Source organism: Haemorhous mexicanus, chromosome 22, assembly GCF_027477595.1.
Source record: "Haemorhous mexicanus isolate bHaeMex1 chromosome 22, bHaeMex1.pri, whole genome shotgun sequence".
Lineage (NCBI taxonomy): Eukaryota > Metazoa > Chordata > Aves > Passeriformes > Fringillidae > Haemorhous > Haemorhous mexicanus.
In genome coordinates, this window is record NC_082362.1 from 4290959 (window position 1) to 4303269 (window position 12311).

The 12311-nt window shown below is 51.8% G+C and overlaps 3 protein-coding genes across 6 annotated transcripts in view; 2 read left to right on the forward strand and 1 right to left on the reverse strand.

Annotated features, from left to right (window-relative positions):
- ANKFY1 (ankyrin repeat and FYVE domain containing 1) overlaps nt 1-4256 on the forward strand; it is a 32304-nt gene extending 28048 nt beyond the window's left edge. Inside the window, exon 25 of the mRNA XM_059866171.1 lies at nt 46-4256. Within this exon, the coding sequence (XP_059722154.1) occupies nt 46-178 (133 nt within the window). The 3' untranslated portion in view covers nt 179-4256. The remainder of the gene's footprint in view (nt 1-45) is intronic.
- Nucleotides 4257-6311: 2055 nt separating this feature from the next.
- LOC132337521 (neuferricin) lies at nt 6312-9937 on the reverse strand. The gene is made up of 4 exons (XM_059866172.1): nt 9697-9937; nt 9111-9251; nt 8398-8584; nt 6312-6698 (listed from the first exon to the last, which is right to left on the reverse strand). Exons 1-4 carry the CDS (start codon nt 9917-9919, stop codon nt 6482-6484), a joined length of 768 nt encoding a protein of 255 aa, XP_059722155.1. The 5' UTR covers nt 9920-9937; the 3' UTR covers nt 6312-6481.
- A 913-nt stretch (nt 9938-10850) lies between these two features.
- The window catches only part of ZZEF1 (zinc finger ZZ-type and EF-hand domain containing 1), a 59441-nt gene continuing 57980 nt past the window's right edge, over nt 10851-12311 (forward strand). For 3 of the 4 annotated variants that reach the window (XM_059866212.1, XM_059866213.1, XM_059866215.1), the window contains exon 1: nt 10852-11227. In XM_059866212.1, coding sequence (XP_059722195.1) covers nt 10892-11227 — 336 coding nt within the window. In that variant the 5' untranslated portion in view covers nt 10852-10891. Of the gene's footprint in view, nt 11228-12311 lie in introns of all 4 variants that reach the window. The other variant, XM_059866214.1, reaches the window with a different exon arrangement.

Consider the following 12311-nt stretch of genomic DNA (forward strand, 5'->3'; position numbering starts at 1 on the left):
ACTAGGAGGGAATTCACTTTTCTCCCACCCCTCTTCTGTCAACAGCCGACACTGTGGACGCCTGCTCTGCCATAAGTGCTCAACAAAGGAGATTCCTATCATAAAATTTGATCTGAACAAGCCAGTTCGAGTTTGCAACATCTGCTTTGATGTCCTGACTCTGGGAGGAGTCTCCTAGTATGCTGTGGAAGTAAAGGGATTCCCAGTCAGTGCTCCTGACAGCAGCTCTGCTTACAAGCCCTCTGGATAGGGAAGAGGAGGCTTGCACATGTCTTCTGCAATAGACTGAACTAATTAAGGACCCTGTTATGATATACTCTGGTATAAATGATTTTGTATGACTAAATGTATCGGGCTGCGATAGACTTCACTAGGAATCAGAGTGGATTGTTCAAACCAAGTGACAAAAGAATTGAGACCCTCTTCTAGTTGCAGTGGGGTATGGAAGCTGAAATTTGTACTGATTGAATCGGCAGTAAACAGGTCTGTCCTCAGCATGGTGCTTTGCACTGAGCAACTCTATTAAGTCCTGTGGCTTTCAGGCTGCTTAGTAGAGGTGGTATTAAGTTTCAGGGTAACCAGGTGTCTTTCTTTGCTTTGTCTTAAGGATAAACGTTCCCCTTCTCTAGAGAAGATTTTCATGAAGCTAAACTGAGCTGTTGCAACCACTGTTCAAGAAACTCTTCAGACCTGGGTGTAGTTCTAAGTATAGCTCAAGAATTGTGGCCTTACAACAGAAAGCTTTACAACATCTGATGCAAAGCAGTCAGAATTGCAGATCCACATCTTGATACCTCCTCAGCAAATGACTCGTTAGCTTTAGCATGTTCAAGAGAAGTGCAAGATTGTTTTAGGAAAATGCTCTTGCTCATACCTGCTGGAACTGTCAGTCTTCATTGCACTTTCATATTTATGTTGCTGGTCCTTCCAGTCCATGGCACTTGTATAAATGACCATGAGTTTGCTGAAAGGCCTGAGCATGTGCTAAAGGAGAAACACTAAAAGTGGTGGACTCTAACTCACAGTACAGCAATAAATGCTGAAGTGCATTGGGAGTCCCAGGAGGGAGAGAAACACTTTCCTGGGGCTTAAGGGGCCTGGTAGCTGCTTGGGAGAGTCAGTCAGTCACCCTACCAAGTGTAGAATGTGCTGCACCTCTAGACACTAAACCTGGGTCCATTTTCAGCAGGATTGCTGGGGAGGGGGGGAGTGTACGTGGAGGCTTCCTGTGAGGAGTAAGCTGCAATATTTAATCTAGGCTGATTGTACTCTCTTCAACATGCTGAATCTGTGGAAACCTACCACCACATTGTCTAGGTAAACAGGAAAGTACTTGACTGGTAGACCACTTTGTGATTTGGTGGGCAAAGGCTTCAGTTAGAAAAAAAGGGTACTTAAGCAGCACTGCATGCCATGTTAAGGCTGTTTTTATTTCAAAAGATAAAGCTAGTATAGACTCAATTCAGCATTCCTCATCTTTACTCCATGAATTGGTGTGCATTTTTTAATGACTGTTATCTCCAGTGAACAGTATGGACAGGTGATGATGTGTTGCCCTGTTTGGAGCAGTGACTTGTTGGTCTTGAAGAGTAAGATGAGATGATGAACCAGGCTGCTCCTGTTACAGGAAACTGTCTCCATTTTTCTCAAGCTTGTACAAGGAGAGGATAGGAGAGGGTGCTATTGCTGACATTTGTATGATTAATTTCACATCAAGTCTCACTTGATCTGCACTTTGATCTTCCAAAATGCCTATATTGTAACTGGAATCAGCCCTGTACCACTAGGGAAGAACAATGGATGAAATACAAACTTGCCTCACTGTTTGATGTCTGCTGCTGACACGTTCCACCAGAATGCTCTGGGTAACACAGCTGGTCTCTAACACAGTTCCTAATGCAAATGGTGCACCTCTGGCATAATCCTGTAGGTGAATGAGGGAAAATAGTGCTGTCAGTTAATGTTAGCTACAGTAATTGTTGGTGTTAACTACAATCTACAGTTTGGGGGTTTTTGAGTGAAAGAGGTGATGGAAGACATTGGACTTCTGGTATTTCAAGGTGTCACTGGTTGCAGATCTCTAGCAGTGAAAGAATGATGGAGAGAAAGTGCATTTGGTGAAAGAAGTCTTGACTGTAATCCCATGGTAACATGTTATTTTCATTCCTGGTTTGGAGCTGAAGTGGTGTGGAAGGGTAAGAGTGTGCTCAGAATGCTGAAAGATAGTGCAGAGGAGGGGTTTTCCAAGGCCACAGCCTATGGGCTTCAGCCTGTTGGGAAAACTGCACAGCCTGTAATTGCCAAAGCATTTAAACATCACTGTTTCTGTGGCTTCTCTGATGTAAGGGCAAGGGAACAGGAAAGCAGTGATGGAAAATGTGGATCTGGTGAAAATTCAGATTAACTGAATGGCAAGTTAAGGCTGGGTAGTTGCTTTCTTAAAAATAGGATCTTGATTATAACTGTAAAACTGTGGGAAGGATCTGGGAAACCATCTGTAGTGCTCCTGGTTTGCTGTTTACAGCCAGTACTGTCCCAGCTTACTTACTGAAGTCTGAAAGGAAAGTAAGTTATTGTTAAATGTACAGCCTGAGGTGTTAGTTTAATTTAAAGCAACTAAATTCACAAATTTGATCCTTTTAAAGTGCCTTTGAGATAGTTTCCTTCCAGCCAACTCTAAATAGCTTTCTGCCAGAGCTAAAGAGGGAAAGCTCACAACTTGAACCAAAACCCATGTTAGTTCTTTTCTAGTTCAGCTGAGGAGTTGACCCCACCAGACAACTGGTGGGGCTCAATCCCTCACACACTCTGCCTAGTGTTGGTCTGAGCTCTCAGACCACTGAGATTTTTTTGGGAGTTTTGCTGGCAATGCTCCACTACAGGGTACAAATGTGAATGAGGCACTTGGTAATGTAGTGGTGGTCAACACATTTCTAACTCTAAACAACTGCTCTTCCCTTTTTGTAGCATAACACAGTTGTTACCAAAACCCCCACCCCTCTTAGCCCTGCTTTTAGTGGTGTATATTAACTCAAGACTCAAGTCTGCCAAGCATTGAACAAAAGGTTAGATGGAAAATCAGTTTGTGTCCCTGGAAGTGCTGCTGTCACACGAGGCTTCAGGCACTTCAGCAGGGTTGCATGGGAGGTCAGCTGGTTCATGCTGTAGCTTTTTGTTCTGAGACTGGATTCCTTTTGACTGCAGTCACCCAGCACTCTTACACAAGCACAAACCGTGGTCTGGCTGAAATTTGGCTGTAAAAGGTGCAGTCACTGTTTCACACCACTGAGTGGAGTGAGAATGTTGCTGTTGAAGGCACTAACAGAGCAGAGTAAGTTGCTGGCTAAAAGCTGACAGATGCCTTAATGACTTCCCATGCTGGAGATAACAGCTTGTCCAACTGCTCATGCAGTGCTTATAAACTAACATGTAACAGTATGGGAGGCCAAGGCTGGATGGTTTTGTAGATCAAATGTTAATAGGCAAGTCCTCTTTTTTCTGTAACCAGCAGAGGTGGTCACTGCAGCAAACTCATCTCTAGAAAAATCAAAGCTTGTGTGAGTGACAGAAATAACTGAACCTTCTAATACCCTCTGTGAAATAGAAAAGGAAGTCTTAGAACAATGGCATTTTATCTGCAATGTTTGTCTGGAGTTGTTGTAAAAATGTATTTTTCCAATATGCATTACTTCGTTGTGTAATGATTCTACTTGTAATAAAATGCAGAACTAGATGATGCATTGTGAGGTGAAACCTTGCTAAGGAAGTGTCTGCTCCTGTAGAGACAGCTGCCCCTCTACAAGCTTATCCTGACAAACCACAAACAAAACCAGGGATACAACATCCAATTGGGTATAACAACTTTATTCTTTGTTCTGAAATTAGTCCAGGTATTCATTTTCATGTTGTGGAACTGCTACAACTGTTCTTTTGGCTGTCGAGGTCTGGTGTTCTAGTTTGTACCATGTAGTCATCTTGAATGCCTTATACTAGACTTACCTATAATCAGTCTTGTGAAACAAACCCGAGCTCCCCACGGGCCAGAGCTGCTTCATGGAGTTCATCAGTTCAAGTTCCCAACACTGGGTGCCCTGAGCTGTGTGCTGGAGGCAGCCCAGCCCCCTGGAGAGCAGAGAGCTGCTGCAGCTTCACTTCAGGAAAAGAAAACTTCAGTGCAATAGCAAACCCAGCCAAGACTTCTGGGTGAGATTGTGATGCATTATTAGTCTTTTATTAATAAAACTTACTGAAGTACAGATGAATGGTGAGCTTTATTAGAGCACTGTCTGTGGTGACTTGAGCCCTCTGTAGCTGTCACTGTTCCCTTTGCCACCATGGGAGAATCCAGCTGAGCTGCTCAGTTGGAGATACAAGCACATGACAGTCCTGGAGCACTTCAGGTCACTGAGGGTGTCTCCCTGTTTGCTTTAATAGATGACTTATTCCTAGTGCAAGGCACACTCTTCCTCCCCAGTGTTTCCAAAGCCTAAACTGAGGAATAAGCTGTGAACTGGTTTTCAACCAACTTTAACTTAAGCCAACACCTCCCTGCCCTGCCTTTTTGCAGCAGTTTATTTGATTTTTGTGCAGCTCTTGCAATCAAAAACCATCCCCTCAGCACTATTTGCATAGTGATGGAGTGTTTCAGCAAGGTGAAACTTGCTCAAAGGTCAAGCTGGTCCCACCTTCTCTGGGACTGGTTTGCCCCCACAAACTACTTCTTACAGCATTTAATAGTCTGGAATTTGCTGCAACTTTTAAATAGCTCTCATAAACTCTTTTATTGACACATGCCAAGCATTTGGGGGGATGGTTTCACTACTTTAAATGCAATTTCTTTTTAAAGTTGGGTGTCTTTTTAAATGTGGCAAAGGCCAAAGCTGTGGAGGCAGTGAAGTACTGCTTTGCAGCTCTTTGCTGCACCTTTTGCACAGCTTGATCTTCAGCACTGTGTGAAATGAGCTCTCACTCCACCCCCAGAGATGGCTCAAGGCCAGGGCTGAGGTTTGGTTCTGCCACACATCCTGCTCCCCCCTGAGTGCCACGAGCTGGCACAGCAGGGCAATGCCTGCAAGGGCTTCTCTTCAGGATGAAAATAGGTAAAAAAACCCAAAATAAAACCACAACCCTGTGCCCCCCACTGTTCCAAGCATGTGCAGGTTCAAGTTTGTGTGGCTCCATCCCTGGCAGCTGGAGCCTCCTCTGAGCTGCTACCAGTGGAAGTGTGTAATGTGTCCTGCTGCAAGGGAGTGACTGGTGCCTCCTGTACCAATTAATCACATTTTGGGCTTCTCTTTAGAGGTGCTGAAAGCTAAAAATCAGTTTATAAACACTTTCCAGCTGCTTACACGGGTAAGGAGAAGAACTGACCACAACCTGTGCCACCACTGGACCCTGATCTGCATGTCTCTCCCAAAGCTCAGCTCCACCAAAACTGATTTTAACAGCAGATTCCACTAAAACCAGCAAGTGCTTCCCTGCAGCTTGAGGTTTGTAGTGCAGGTATTGCTTCCTCCCTTTTAGCCCCACACAGAGAGGGTAATGACCTGCCCTGCCTTTCTGGGAGTCACTCACATTGCTGAATTCTGCCAGCTGTGACACAGTAAATATGGATTTTAAAAGTGCTGGGTCTTGTAAGGGCACATCCAACTCAGGTTATAGTCTGACAGGCACAGACCAGATGGGAGGAAGTCTTCTACCAGAATGGAAACAGGAGGCAGATTACAGTAGGATGGTTCTGTTGCCACCCAGGCAGCAAAAAGAAAGCTATTTAAAACTACTTCTTCCTGATCAGAACACTTTGAAAGTGGTGAATCACAGACCAGGACAGTGAGGTTAATATCAAACAACAATCCTCACAGGTGGCTTCAATATCTGGGTACAGCATCTTATGCAAACACAGTGAGGAAATGCAGCTCTGGCCTTTGCCTTCTCCAAGAATTTGATAAAGCTTGTGTGTAACTAAACTGTGCAAGTTCCTGATACTGTGGACCTTGATTGCAGAAGGAATTCAGGGTTCTCCCTGCTACCTTTAAACTTCTGGGAGTGAGTCAGGTGCCTGGGAAGGAGCATCAGCACTGCCTGCAGCAGGACCTGAGGACTGCATGACCTGTGGGCAGTGATGCTGCAGCAGCTCTGTGCTCACTGACCTCACTGCCTTAAACCACAGCTCACTGTCCCACCCCTGTGCACACAAACATCCAGTCCCTGCACAAGGAGCAGTTCTAAAACACAATTCAGGCTGTGTATCTTACAGTATGTTCCCAGGTGCAGAAATATTTCCCATAGAAATAAAGAAAGCAGCCTGTTACTTGATTTTTTAGCCACTGAGCTGGCTGAAGTGTTTCCTCCATATGTTAAAAAGCATCACAAATACCATGAGATTGTTCCTGCTCCCTTTGCAGGGACGGGTGGAAGGGATGGAGCTGGAGCTGCCCACCCCCAGTGCAAGGTTTCACTGCAGGGCTCCCCCTGCCCTGGATCAGCCCGTGAGGAGGACACACTGCTCGGCCAGGGGATGGCAGCCCTCGTACTGCTGCAGCCGAGGGTCATCCAGGTCGCCTCTGTCGCTGTGCTGGGAGGAGCCAGGCTGGCCCCAGGGCGGCCCGGAGCTCCTGACACACACGCAGGGAGTGCCCTGTGAGCCGGGGCGGTGCAGCCTCCGCGGGACCCCGGCCCAGGCTCTGGGCACGCCCCCGCTAGGAATGGAAAATGAAAATCAATTACACTTCAAACCCAGGAAAAGGCTTCCAGTCAATAGAGAATCCTTAGGAAAAAACCTGAGATAATCTGAGGAAACTAGAACTAACACTGAGGTAGGCTTTGCTTCCACAGAGTTCCCAGAATGACTGGGTTGGAAGAGACCTTAAAGATCGAGTCCAGCCCATGCCCCAACACCTCGAGTAAAGCCTGGCACTGAGTGCCACATGCAGTCTGTTTAAACAGCCACCATCCCACAGCCTTTTCCTTTTTATGGGCTGTGCTTCAGAAATCTGTGGCCTGGCCCTGGTTTCATCACTGCTGCTGCAGGCTCTACCACTCTGAGAGTGACCAACTCCTGCATTCTGTGTTTCCATTGCTGGAAGAGGAATCACAGCCTGCTGGAGCACAGCAAAATGCCTTTATGGAGGTTCCTAAGTGCTCACAGGTGACCACACATCTTCACAGAATCACAGTGGCTTGGGTTGGAGGGACCTTAGAGATCATCCAGTCCAGCCCCTACCATGGGCAGGGCCACCTTCCAACAGACCAGGCTCTCCTGGGCCTTCTGTGCCTTGACTAAACACTAAAGACAGTGATTTTGAGATCTGGGGCAGAAGAAAAGTACTTCCCCAGCTAATTCATCATGTCTCTTTATGTCTCAGTGTCTCTCTGTGGGCCAACTCCCCAGCCACTGCAGCTTTTAAGCCTCTAACACAAGTCCCTGCCACATCACACCTGGTCCTAAGGCTGTCCCCAAGCCCAGTGACACACAGGAGCAGATCCTTGGGGCACACAGAGCTGCTGCTGGGCTGACATGAAGCCCAAGCATTTTGCAGTGTGGTCTGTGAAATGATTTCATCTTCAAACAAAACAGTCCCTAAGCTGAGAGATAGCTACTCAAAGGAGAGGAGGAAACAATTATTCAAAGCTTAACCTCATTTTTATGTGGTTTAAGTGAAAATGTTGTGGTATCAGCATCTGAGCCAGGCTGTGAAACTGCCTGAAAAGCACAGGTTAATGCCTGTATTCCTGATAGGTGACAGAACCTGTTTGAATCCCAGTCCTACTGGGATTTCTGTCCTGTTTTGCTGAGAACAGGAGATCACAGGCACGTGTGGTAAATTCTTTGATTCCAGTGTGACAGAAGAGGCCCAGCCTGGAGAAAAGGGGGCTCAGGAGGGACCTTCTCACTCTCTACAACTCCCTGACAGGAGCTTGAAGCCAGGTGAAGTTCAGGCTCTGCTCACAGGGACAGGGTAAGAGGAAACAGCCTCAAGTTGTGCCAAGGGAGGTTTGGGTTGGATACTGGGGAGAATTTCTTTATGGCAAGGGTGGTCAGGCACTGGCACAGCTGCCCAGGGCAGTGGTGGAGGCCCCATCCCTGCAGGGATGTAAAAGCTGTGTGGATGTGGCACCTGGGGGCACAGGTCAGTGCTGGGGGAATGGTTGGACTGGGTGGTCTCACAGGGCTTTTCCCACCTGAACAACCCTGGGAATTCAGGCAGGGACAGAGCCCATGCCAGGCATATTCCAGCCCTGGCAGCACCACTGCCAGGTCCCAGAGCTCACCTACCCATGGGGTCTGGTGGCTGCAGGGGCCAGGACACCTTCCCATGCCCCCCCCCTGCCAGGAGAGGCAGGAACAGAGCACAGGGCACCCAAAAAAAGCCTCTGCTCCAGAGGGGACTGGCTTACCTCTCTGTGGAGCACCAGAACCGAGTGCCTTTGGCAGAGCTCCATTCAGAGTTGCAGGGTGGGAACTGCTGCTTCTTCTGATCACTTTCTGCTTGCATTTTGAGAGCTTCCTCAATGGCAGCCTCCACCTCCCTCAGGGCTTCTGTTGGTGCCCCATTTTCATCATAGAATCTGCCCACCAGCTTCCCTGGGAGAGGAGATCAATTAAGACCAGAGTGTTTCCAGACCACAGACCTGTTTCCAGGCAAGGAAAATGCATAGTTCTGGTGGGGCTTTATTTTTAATTTGCTATTTAAAAGGAGATGTCACCCTGGCCCAATTTTAGAACCAAACTGAGCTTACATCCCTTCAACCCTTGGACCACACAGCAATTTACCCATATTTATAAACCCATGCAGGACAAGCTTAGGCACACACACATTACAGAGCTGAAAACCAAAGCCAGTTTCAGCTGCACAACCCAGAAGCCATTCCCAAAACAGTTTCCCTACACTGCTGCCCCAACATTCTCCTGAGTTCTGGTGATTTCAGGCTGGCTCCACGCTCTGTGCTCGGCAGAGACAATCAAGCAGGACAGCAGCCAGGTGGGAAAACGATTCAACCTTCCCTTGGAGGGAAACAGACCTCAGAGACCTGGCTTGGCTGCAGCTGCACCCTCGCAGGGCTCAGGACCTGCACACCCATCCCCAGTGTGAGCCCACCCCCAGACCTACCCACGGGCTCGTAGTTGTCGCTGTAGAAGCTCAGCCAGGTGTGGATGGAGAGCAGCTCCGCGGGTGACAGCCCCGACACGGTGTCCACCAGCCCCGCCGGGCTGAAATCGCCGCTGGCAAACGCTCGGGTGGCATCTCTGCCTGGGGGCATGGGGTGAGAGCACAGCAGGGGGAGAGCACAGCAGGGGGAGAGCCCAGCCACGGAGTGAGCCCCCCAACCACGGAGTGAACCCCCCAGCCAAGGACTGAACCCCCCAACCACGGAGTGAATCCCTCAGCCAAGGATGAATTCCCTCAGCCAAGGATTAATTCCCTCAGCCACAGGGTGCATTCCCCAACCAGGGGTGCGACCCCACCCGTGGAATACAGCCCAGCCCTGGAGTGGGTTCCCCGAACAGGGCCTGAGCTCTCCCTCCTCGCAGCCAGGGCTGCGTTCCCCGGCCAGCGGTGACACCCGGTGTCACACACCCCCAGGTGATCCCTCCCCACCCCCAGGTGATGCCTCCCCACCCCCAGGTGATCCCTCCCCAGCCAGGCCCACACCTCAGGCCCTCACCCAGCCCCCCTCTCGCCCCACCGCAGGTACCTGCGAACCCGCTGTACGCGCCGCCGGGCCCGTAGTGCTTGCGGCCCCGCTCCACATCGAAGACCCGTCCCAGCAGGGCGAGGTAGAGCCCGGGCTCGCCCGGCGCCCCCCGGTAGCGGCGCAGCTCGGCGGCGCTGAGCAGGCGGGCGCGGGGCTCGAACCCGTGTCGCAAGAGGCAGGCGGCGGCCAGGCACAGCAGCGCCGCGGCCGCGCCCCGCCACATCGCGCCGCGACAGCGCACCGCTTGCGCGACAGTTTCCTCGCCGCACGGCAGCGTGGAGGCCAACCCGTCCAGCGCCGCGTGCGCCGGACGGCCGGCCCGAGGGCGCGCTTTACGGCTGTGTGGCGGCGGAGCCATGGGCGTCTCTGGGCTGGGAGGAGATGATCTTTACACCGCCTCCCACCAGCGCAGGCTGCTCCAAACCCCGGCCAACCCCGCCTCGAACACTCCAGGAACGGGGCGGCTACAGCTTCGCTGGGCGCCCTGTGCCAGCCCTCACCACCCTCTGAGTAATGCCGTTGTTCATAAGGACAGTCACAGAATCTCGTGTTGTTAGTGGCCTGTGGAGATCACCCAGTCTGACCCCGGCCAGGGCAGGGTCACCTGAGCGGGTGACACAGGAGGGTCCGGGTGAGTTTGGCATTTCTCCAGAGAGGGACACTCCACGCCCTCTCTGCACAAGTCTGTCCCAGTGCTCTGCAACGCTCATGTCAAGGAGTTTTCCTCACGTTGAGGTGAAATTTGTCATGGTTTTGTCCACGGCCATTACTCTTTATCCTGTCACTGGGCACCACTGAAGAGAGTCTGGCACCGCCCTATTGGCACCCCTTGAAGATACTTCTACGCATTAATGAGATCCCCCTTAGTCTTGTCCACACGAACCGGGTGCAGGTCCCGCTCTCTCTCCCCAGGAGCGCTGACCCGAACCCTCTCTGCCGCCGCCAGGTCCCCCGAACGGCCCCGTCCCTGTCACGGGAGCCGCCGAGCCGGGCTTTGCGGCAGCGCCGTGCCGCTTTGCGGCGGTGTGGCGCTTTACGGCGGCGTGGCGCGGTGGCGCTTTGCGGCGGTGTGGCGGCCCCGCGCTGACAGGTGCGGCGGGCGGGAAGTTGCTGACTAAGGCGGGCCGGGCCGGGCGGGGACCGGCGGGAGCGGCGGCGGCACCGGCGGCGGCTGCGAGGGGCTCCCGAGCGGCTCATGGGGACGGCGGCGAGCCACAGCAGCGAGGAGGAGGAGGAGGGCGCCGAAGAGGGCATGGAGGGGGCGGCCGGCGCGTCCCAAGCCGGCGCGGCCGCGCCGGCGCTGCCGCCGGCCGAGGTGCTGCTGGAGCAGGCCCGGCTGCGGGAGGCCACGGCGCGGCTGCGGGAGGCGGCCCTGCCCGAGCCGCTCGTGTCGCGGCACCACAGCGCGCTGGTGCGATGGCTGGAGGAGCGGCTGAGCCGCGGCGACGAGGCCGTGAGCCTGGAGCAGTTCTGCGAGGTGCTGGAGAGCGTGTCCCGGCTGGCGGCCGGCTCCCGCGGCGAGAGCGAGGAGGTGAGAGCCGGCAGGAAGCGCCGTCCGCAGGGATCGTGGAACAGCTCGGGCGGGGAGGAACCTTGGAGACCAGCTCCTTCCAGCCCCTGCCACGGGCAGGGACGCCTTCCAACAGACCGGGCTGCTCAGAGCGCCGTCCAGCCTGGCCTTGGGCACTGCCGGGGATGGGGGTTCCCTCCGGGGATCCGCCTGTCCGGGCAGGGGGGTGGTCGGCATCGGGGGAAGGGAGGCGGGGGAACCTCCGGGTGCTGCTGGGGGTCGGTGTCCCCGAGCCCTCGCTGCGGGCGCTGGCACCGGGTCCGTGGCCATCCCCACGACCCTGGAAACCCCGGACACGCGTCTTGGTACGTGGGGAGGGCCAGACCAGAGGGTTCTGCAAGGTTGGGAAAGCGGCTGCTGCTGTTGATGGACAGCCTGTCAGCTTCCAGATATCCCTTAAAAAAACTTATGTCAGTTAGCAGTGTTCATGCTCAACAGCCACTGAAGAATAAATGGGTGTTTACAGCAGTATTTCTGCTGGTGCTGGTGCAGCTGAGAGCACAGGTGTGGTGGGAACATGGGTTCCTGAGTAATCCTGCCTGAGTAATTCCTCTTGGTACTTACTAGCGTTATCAGCAAGTCAAAGTTTACCCCGCTGGATTTTATTGTAGCTTTTAAAAACCAGCAGTGAAATTGTCAGTAATTTCTTTTATTGTAAGGTAGGACTTTTGGAAAACTTGTAAGGAAGTAGTGTAACAGAGATCCCCTTCCACAGCCAGAAGGTTTTATGGTCAGCTTTAAATGGTTGAAGAGAGCAGTTTCCTTTCTGCTGGGATTTCCAGTTTTCCCCTTCTGTGGGAAATGATATGGAGAATTTAATGTCTCGAACACTTAAGCTTTAACTTTGCTCTGTAGTAATCCAAACTATAGCAGAATACCCTGCTGGGAATTCCACACTCACTTGAGAAAGTGGCTGTGTCTGAATTCCTCAGTGCAAGCAGTTCCTGAGGCTCAGCAGTCACTTCCTGCTGTCTTTGTTTTGCTCCCGAGTAGCAGAACAACTGTGTAAACAGTTAAATCACACACACACGCCTCAGATCAGTGC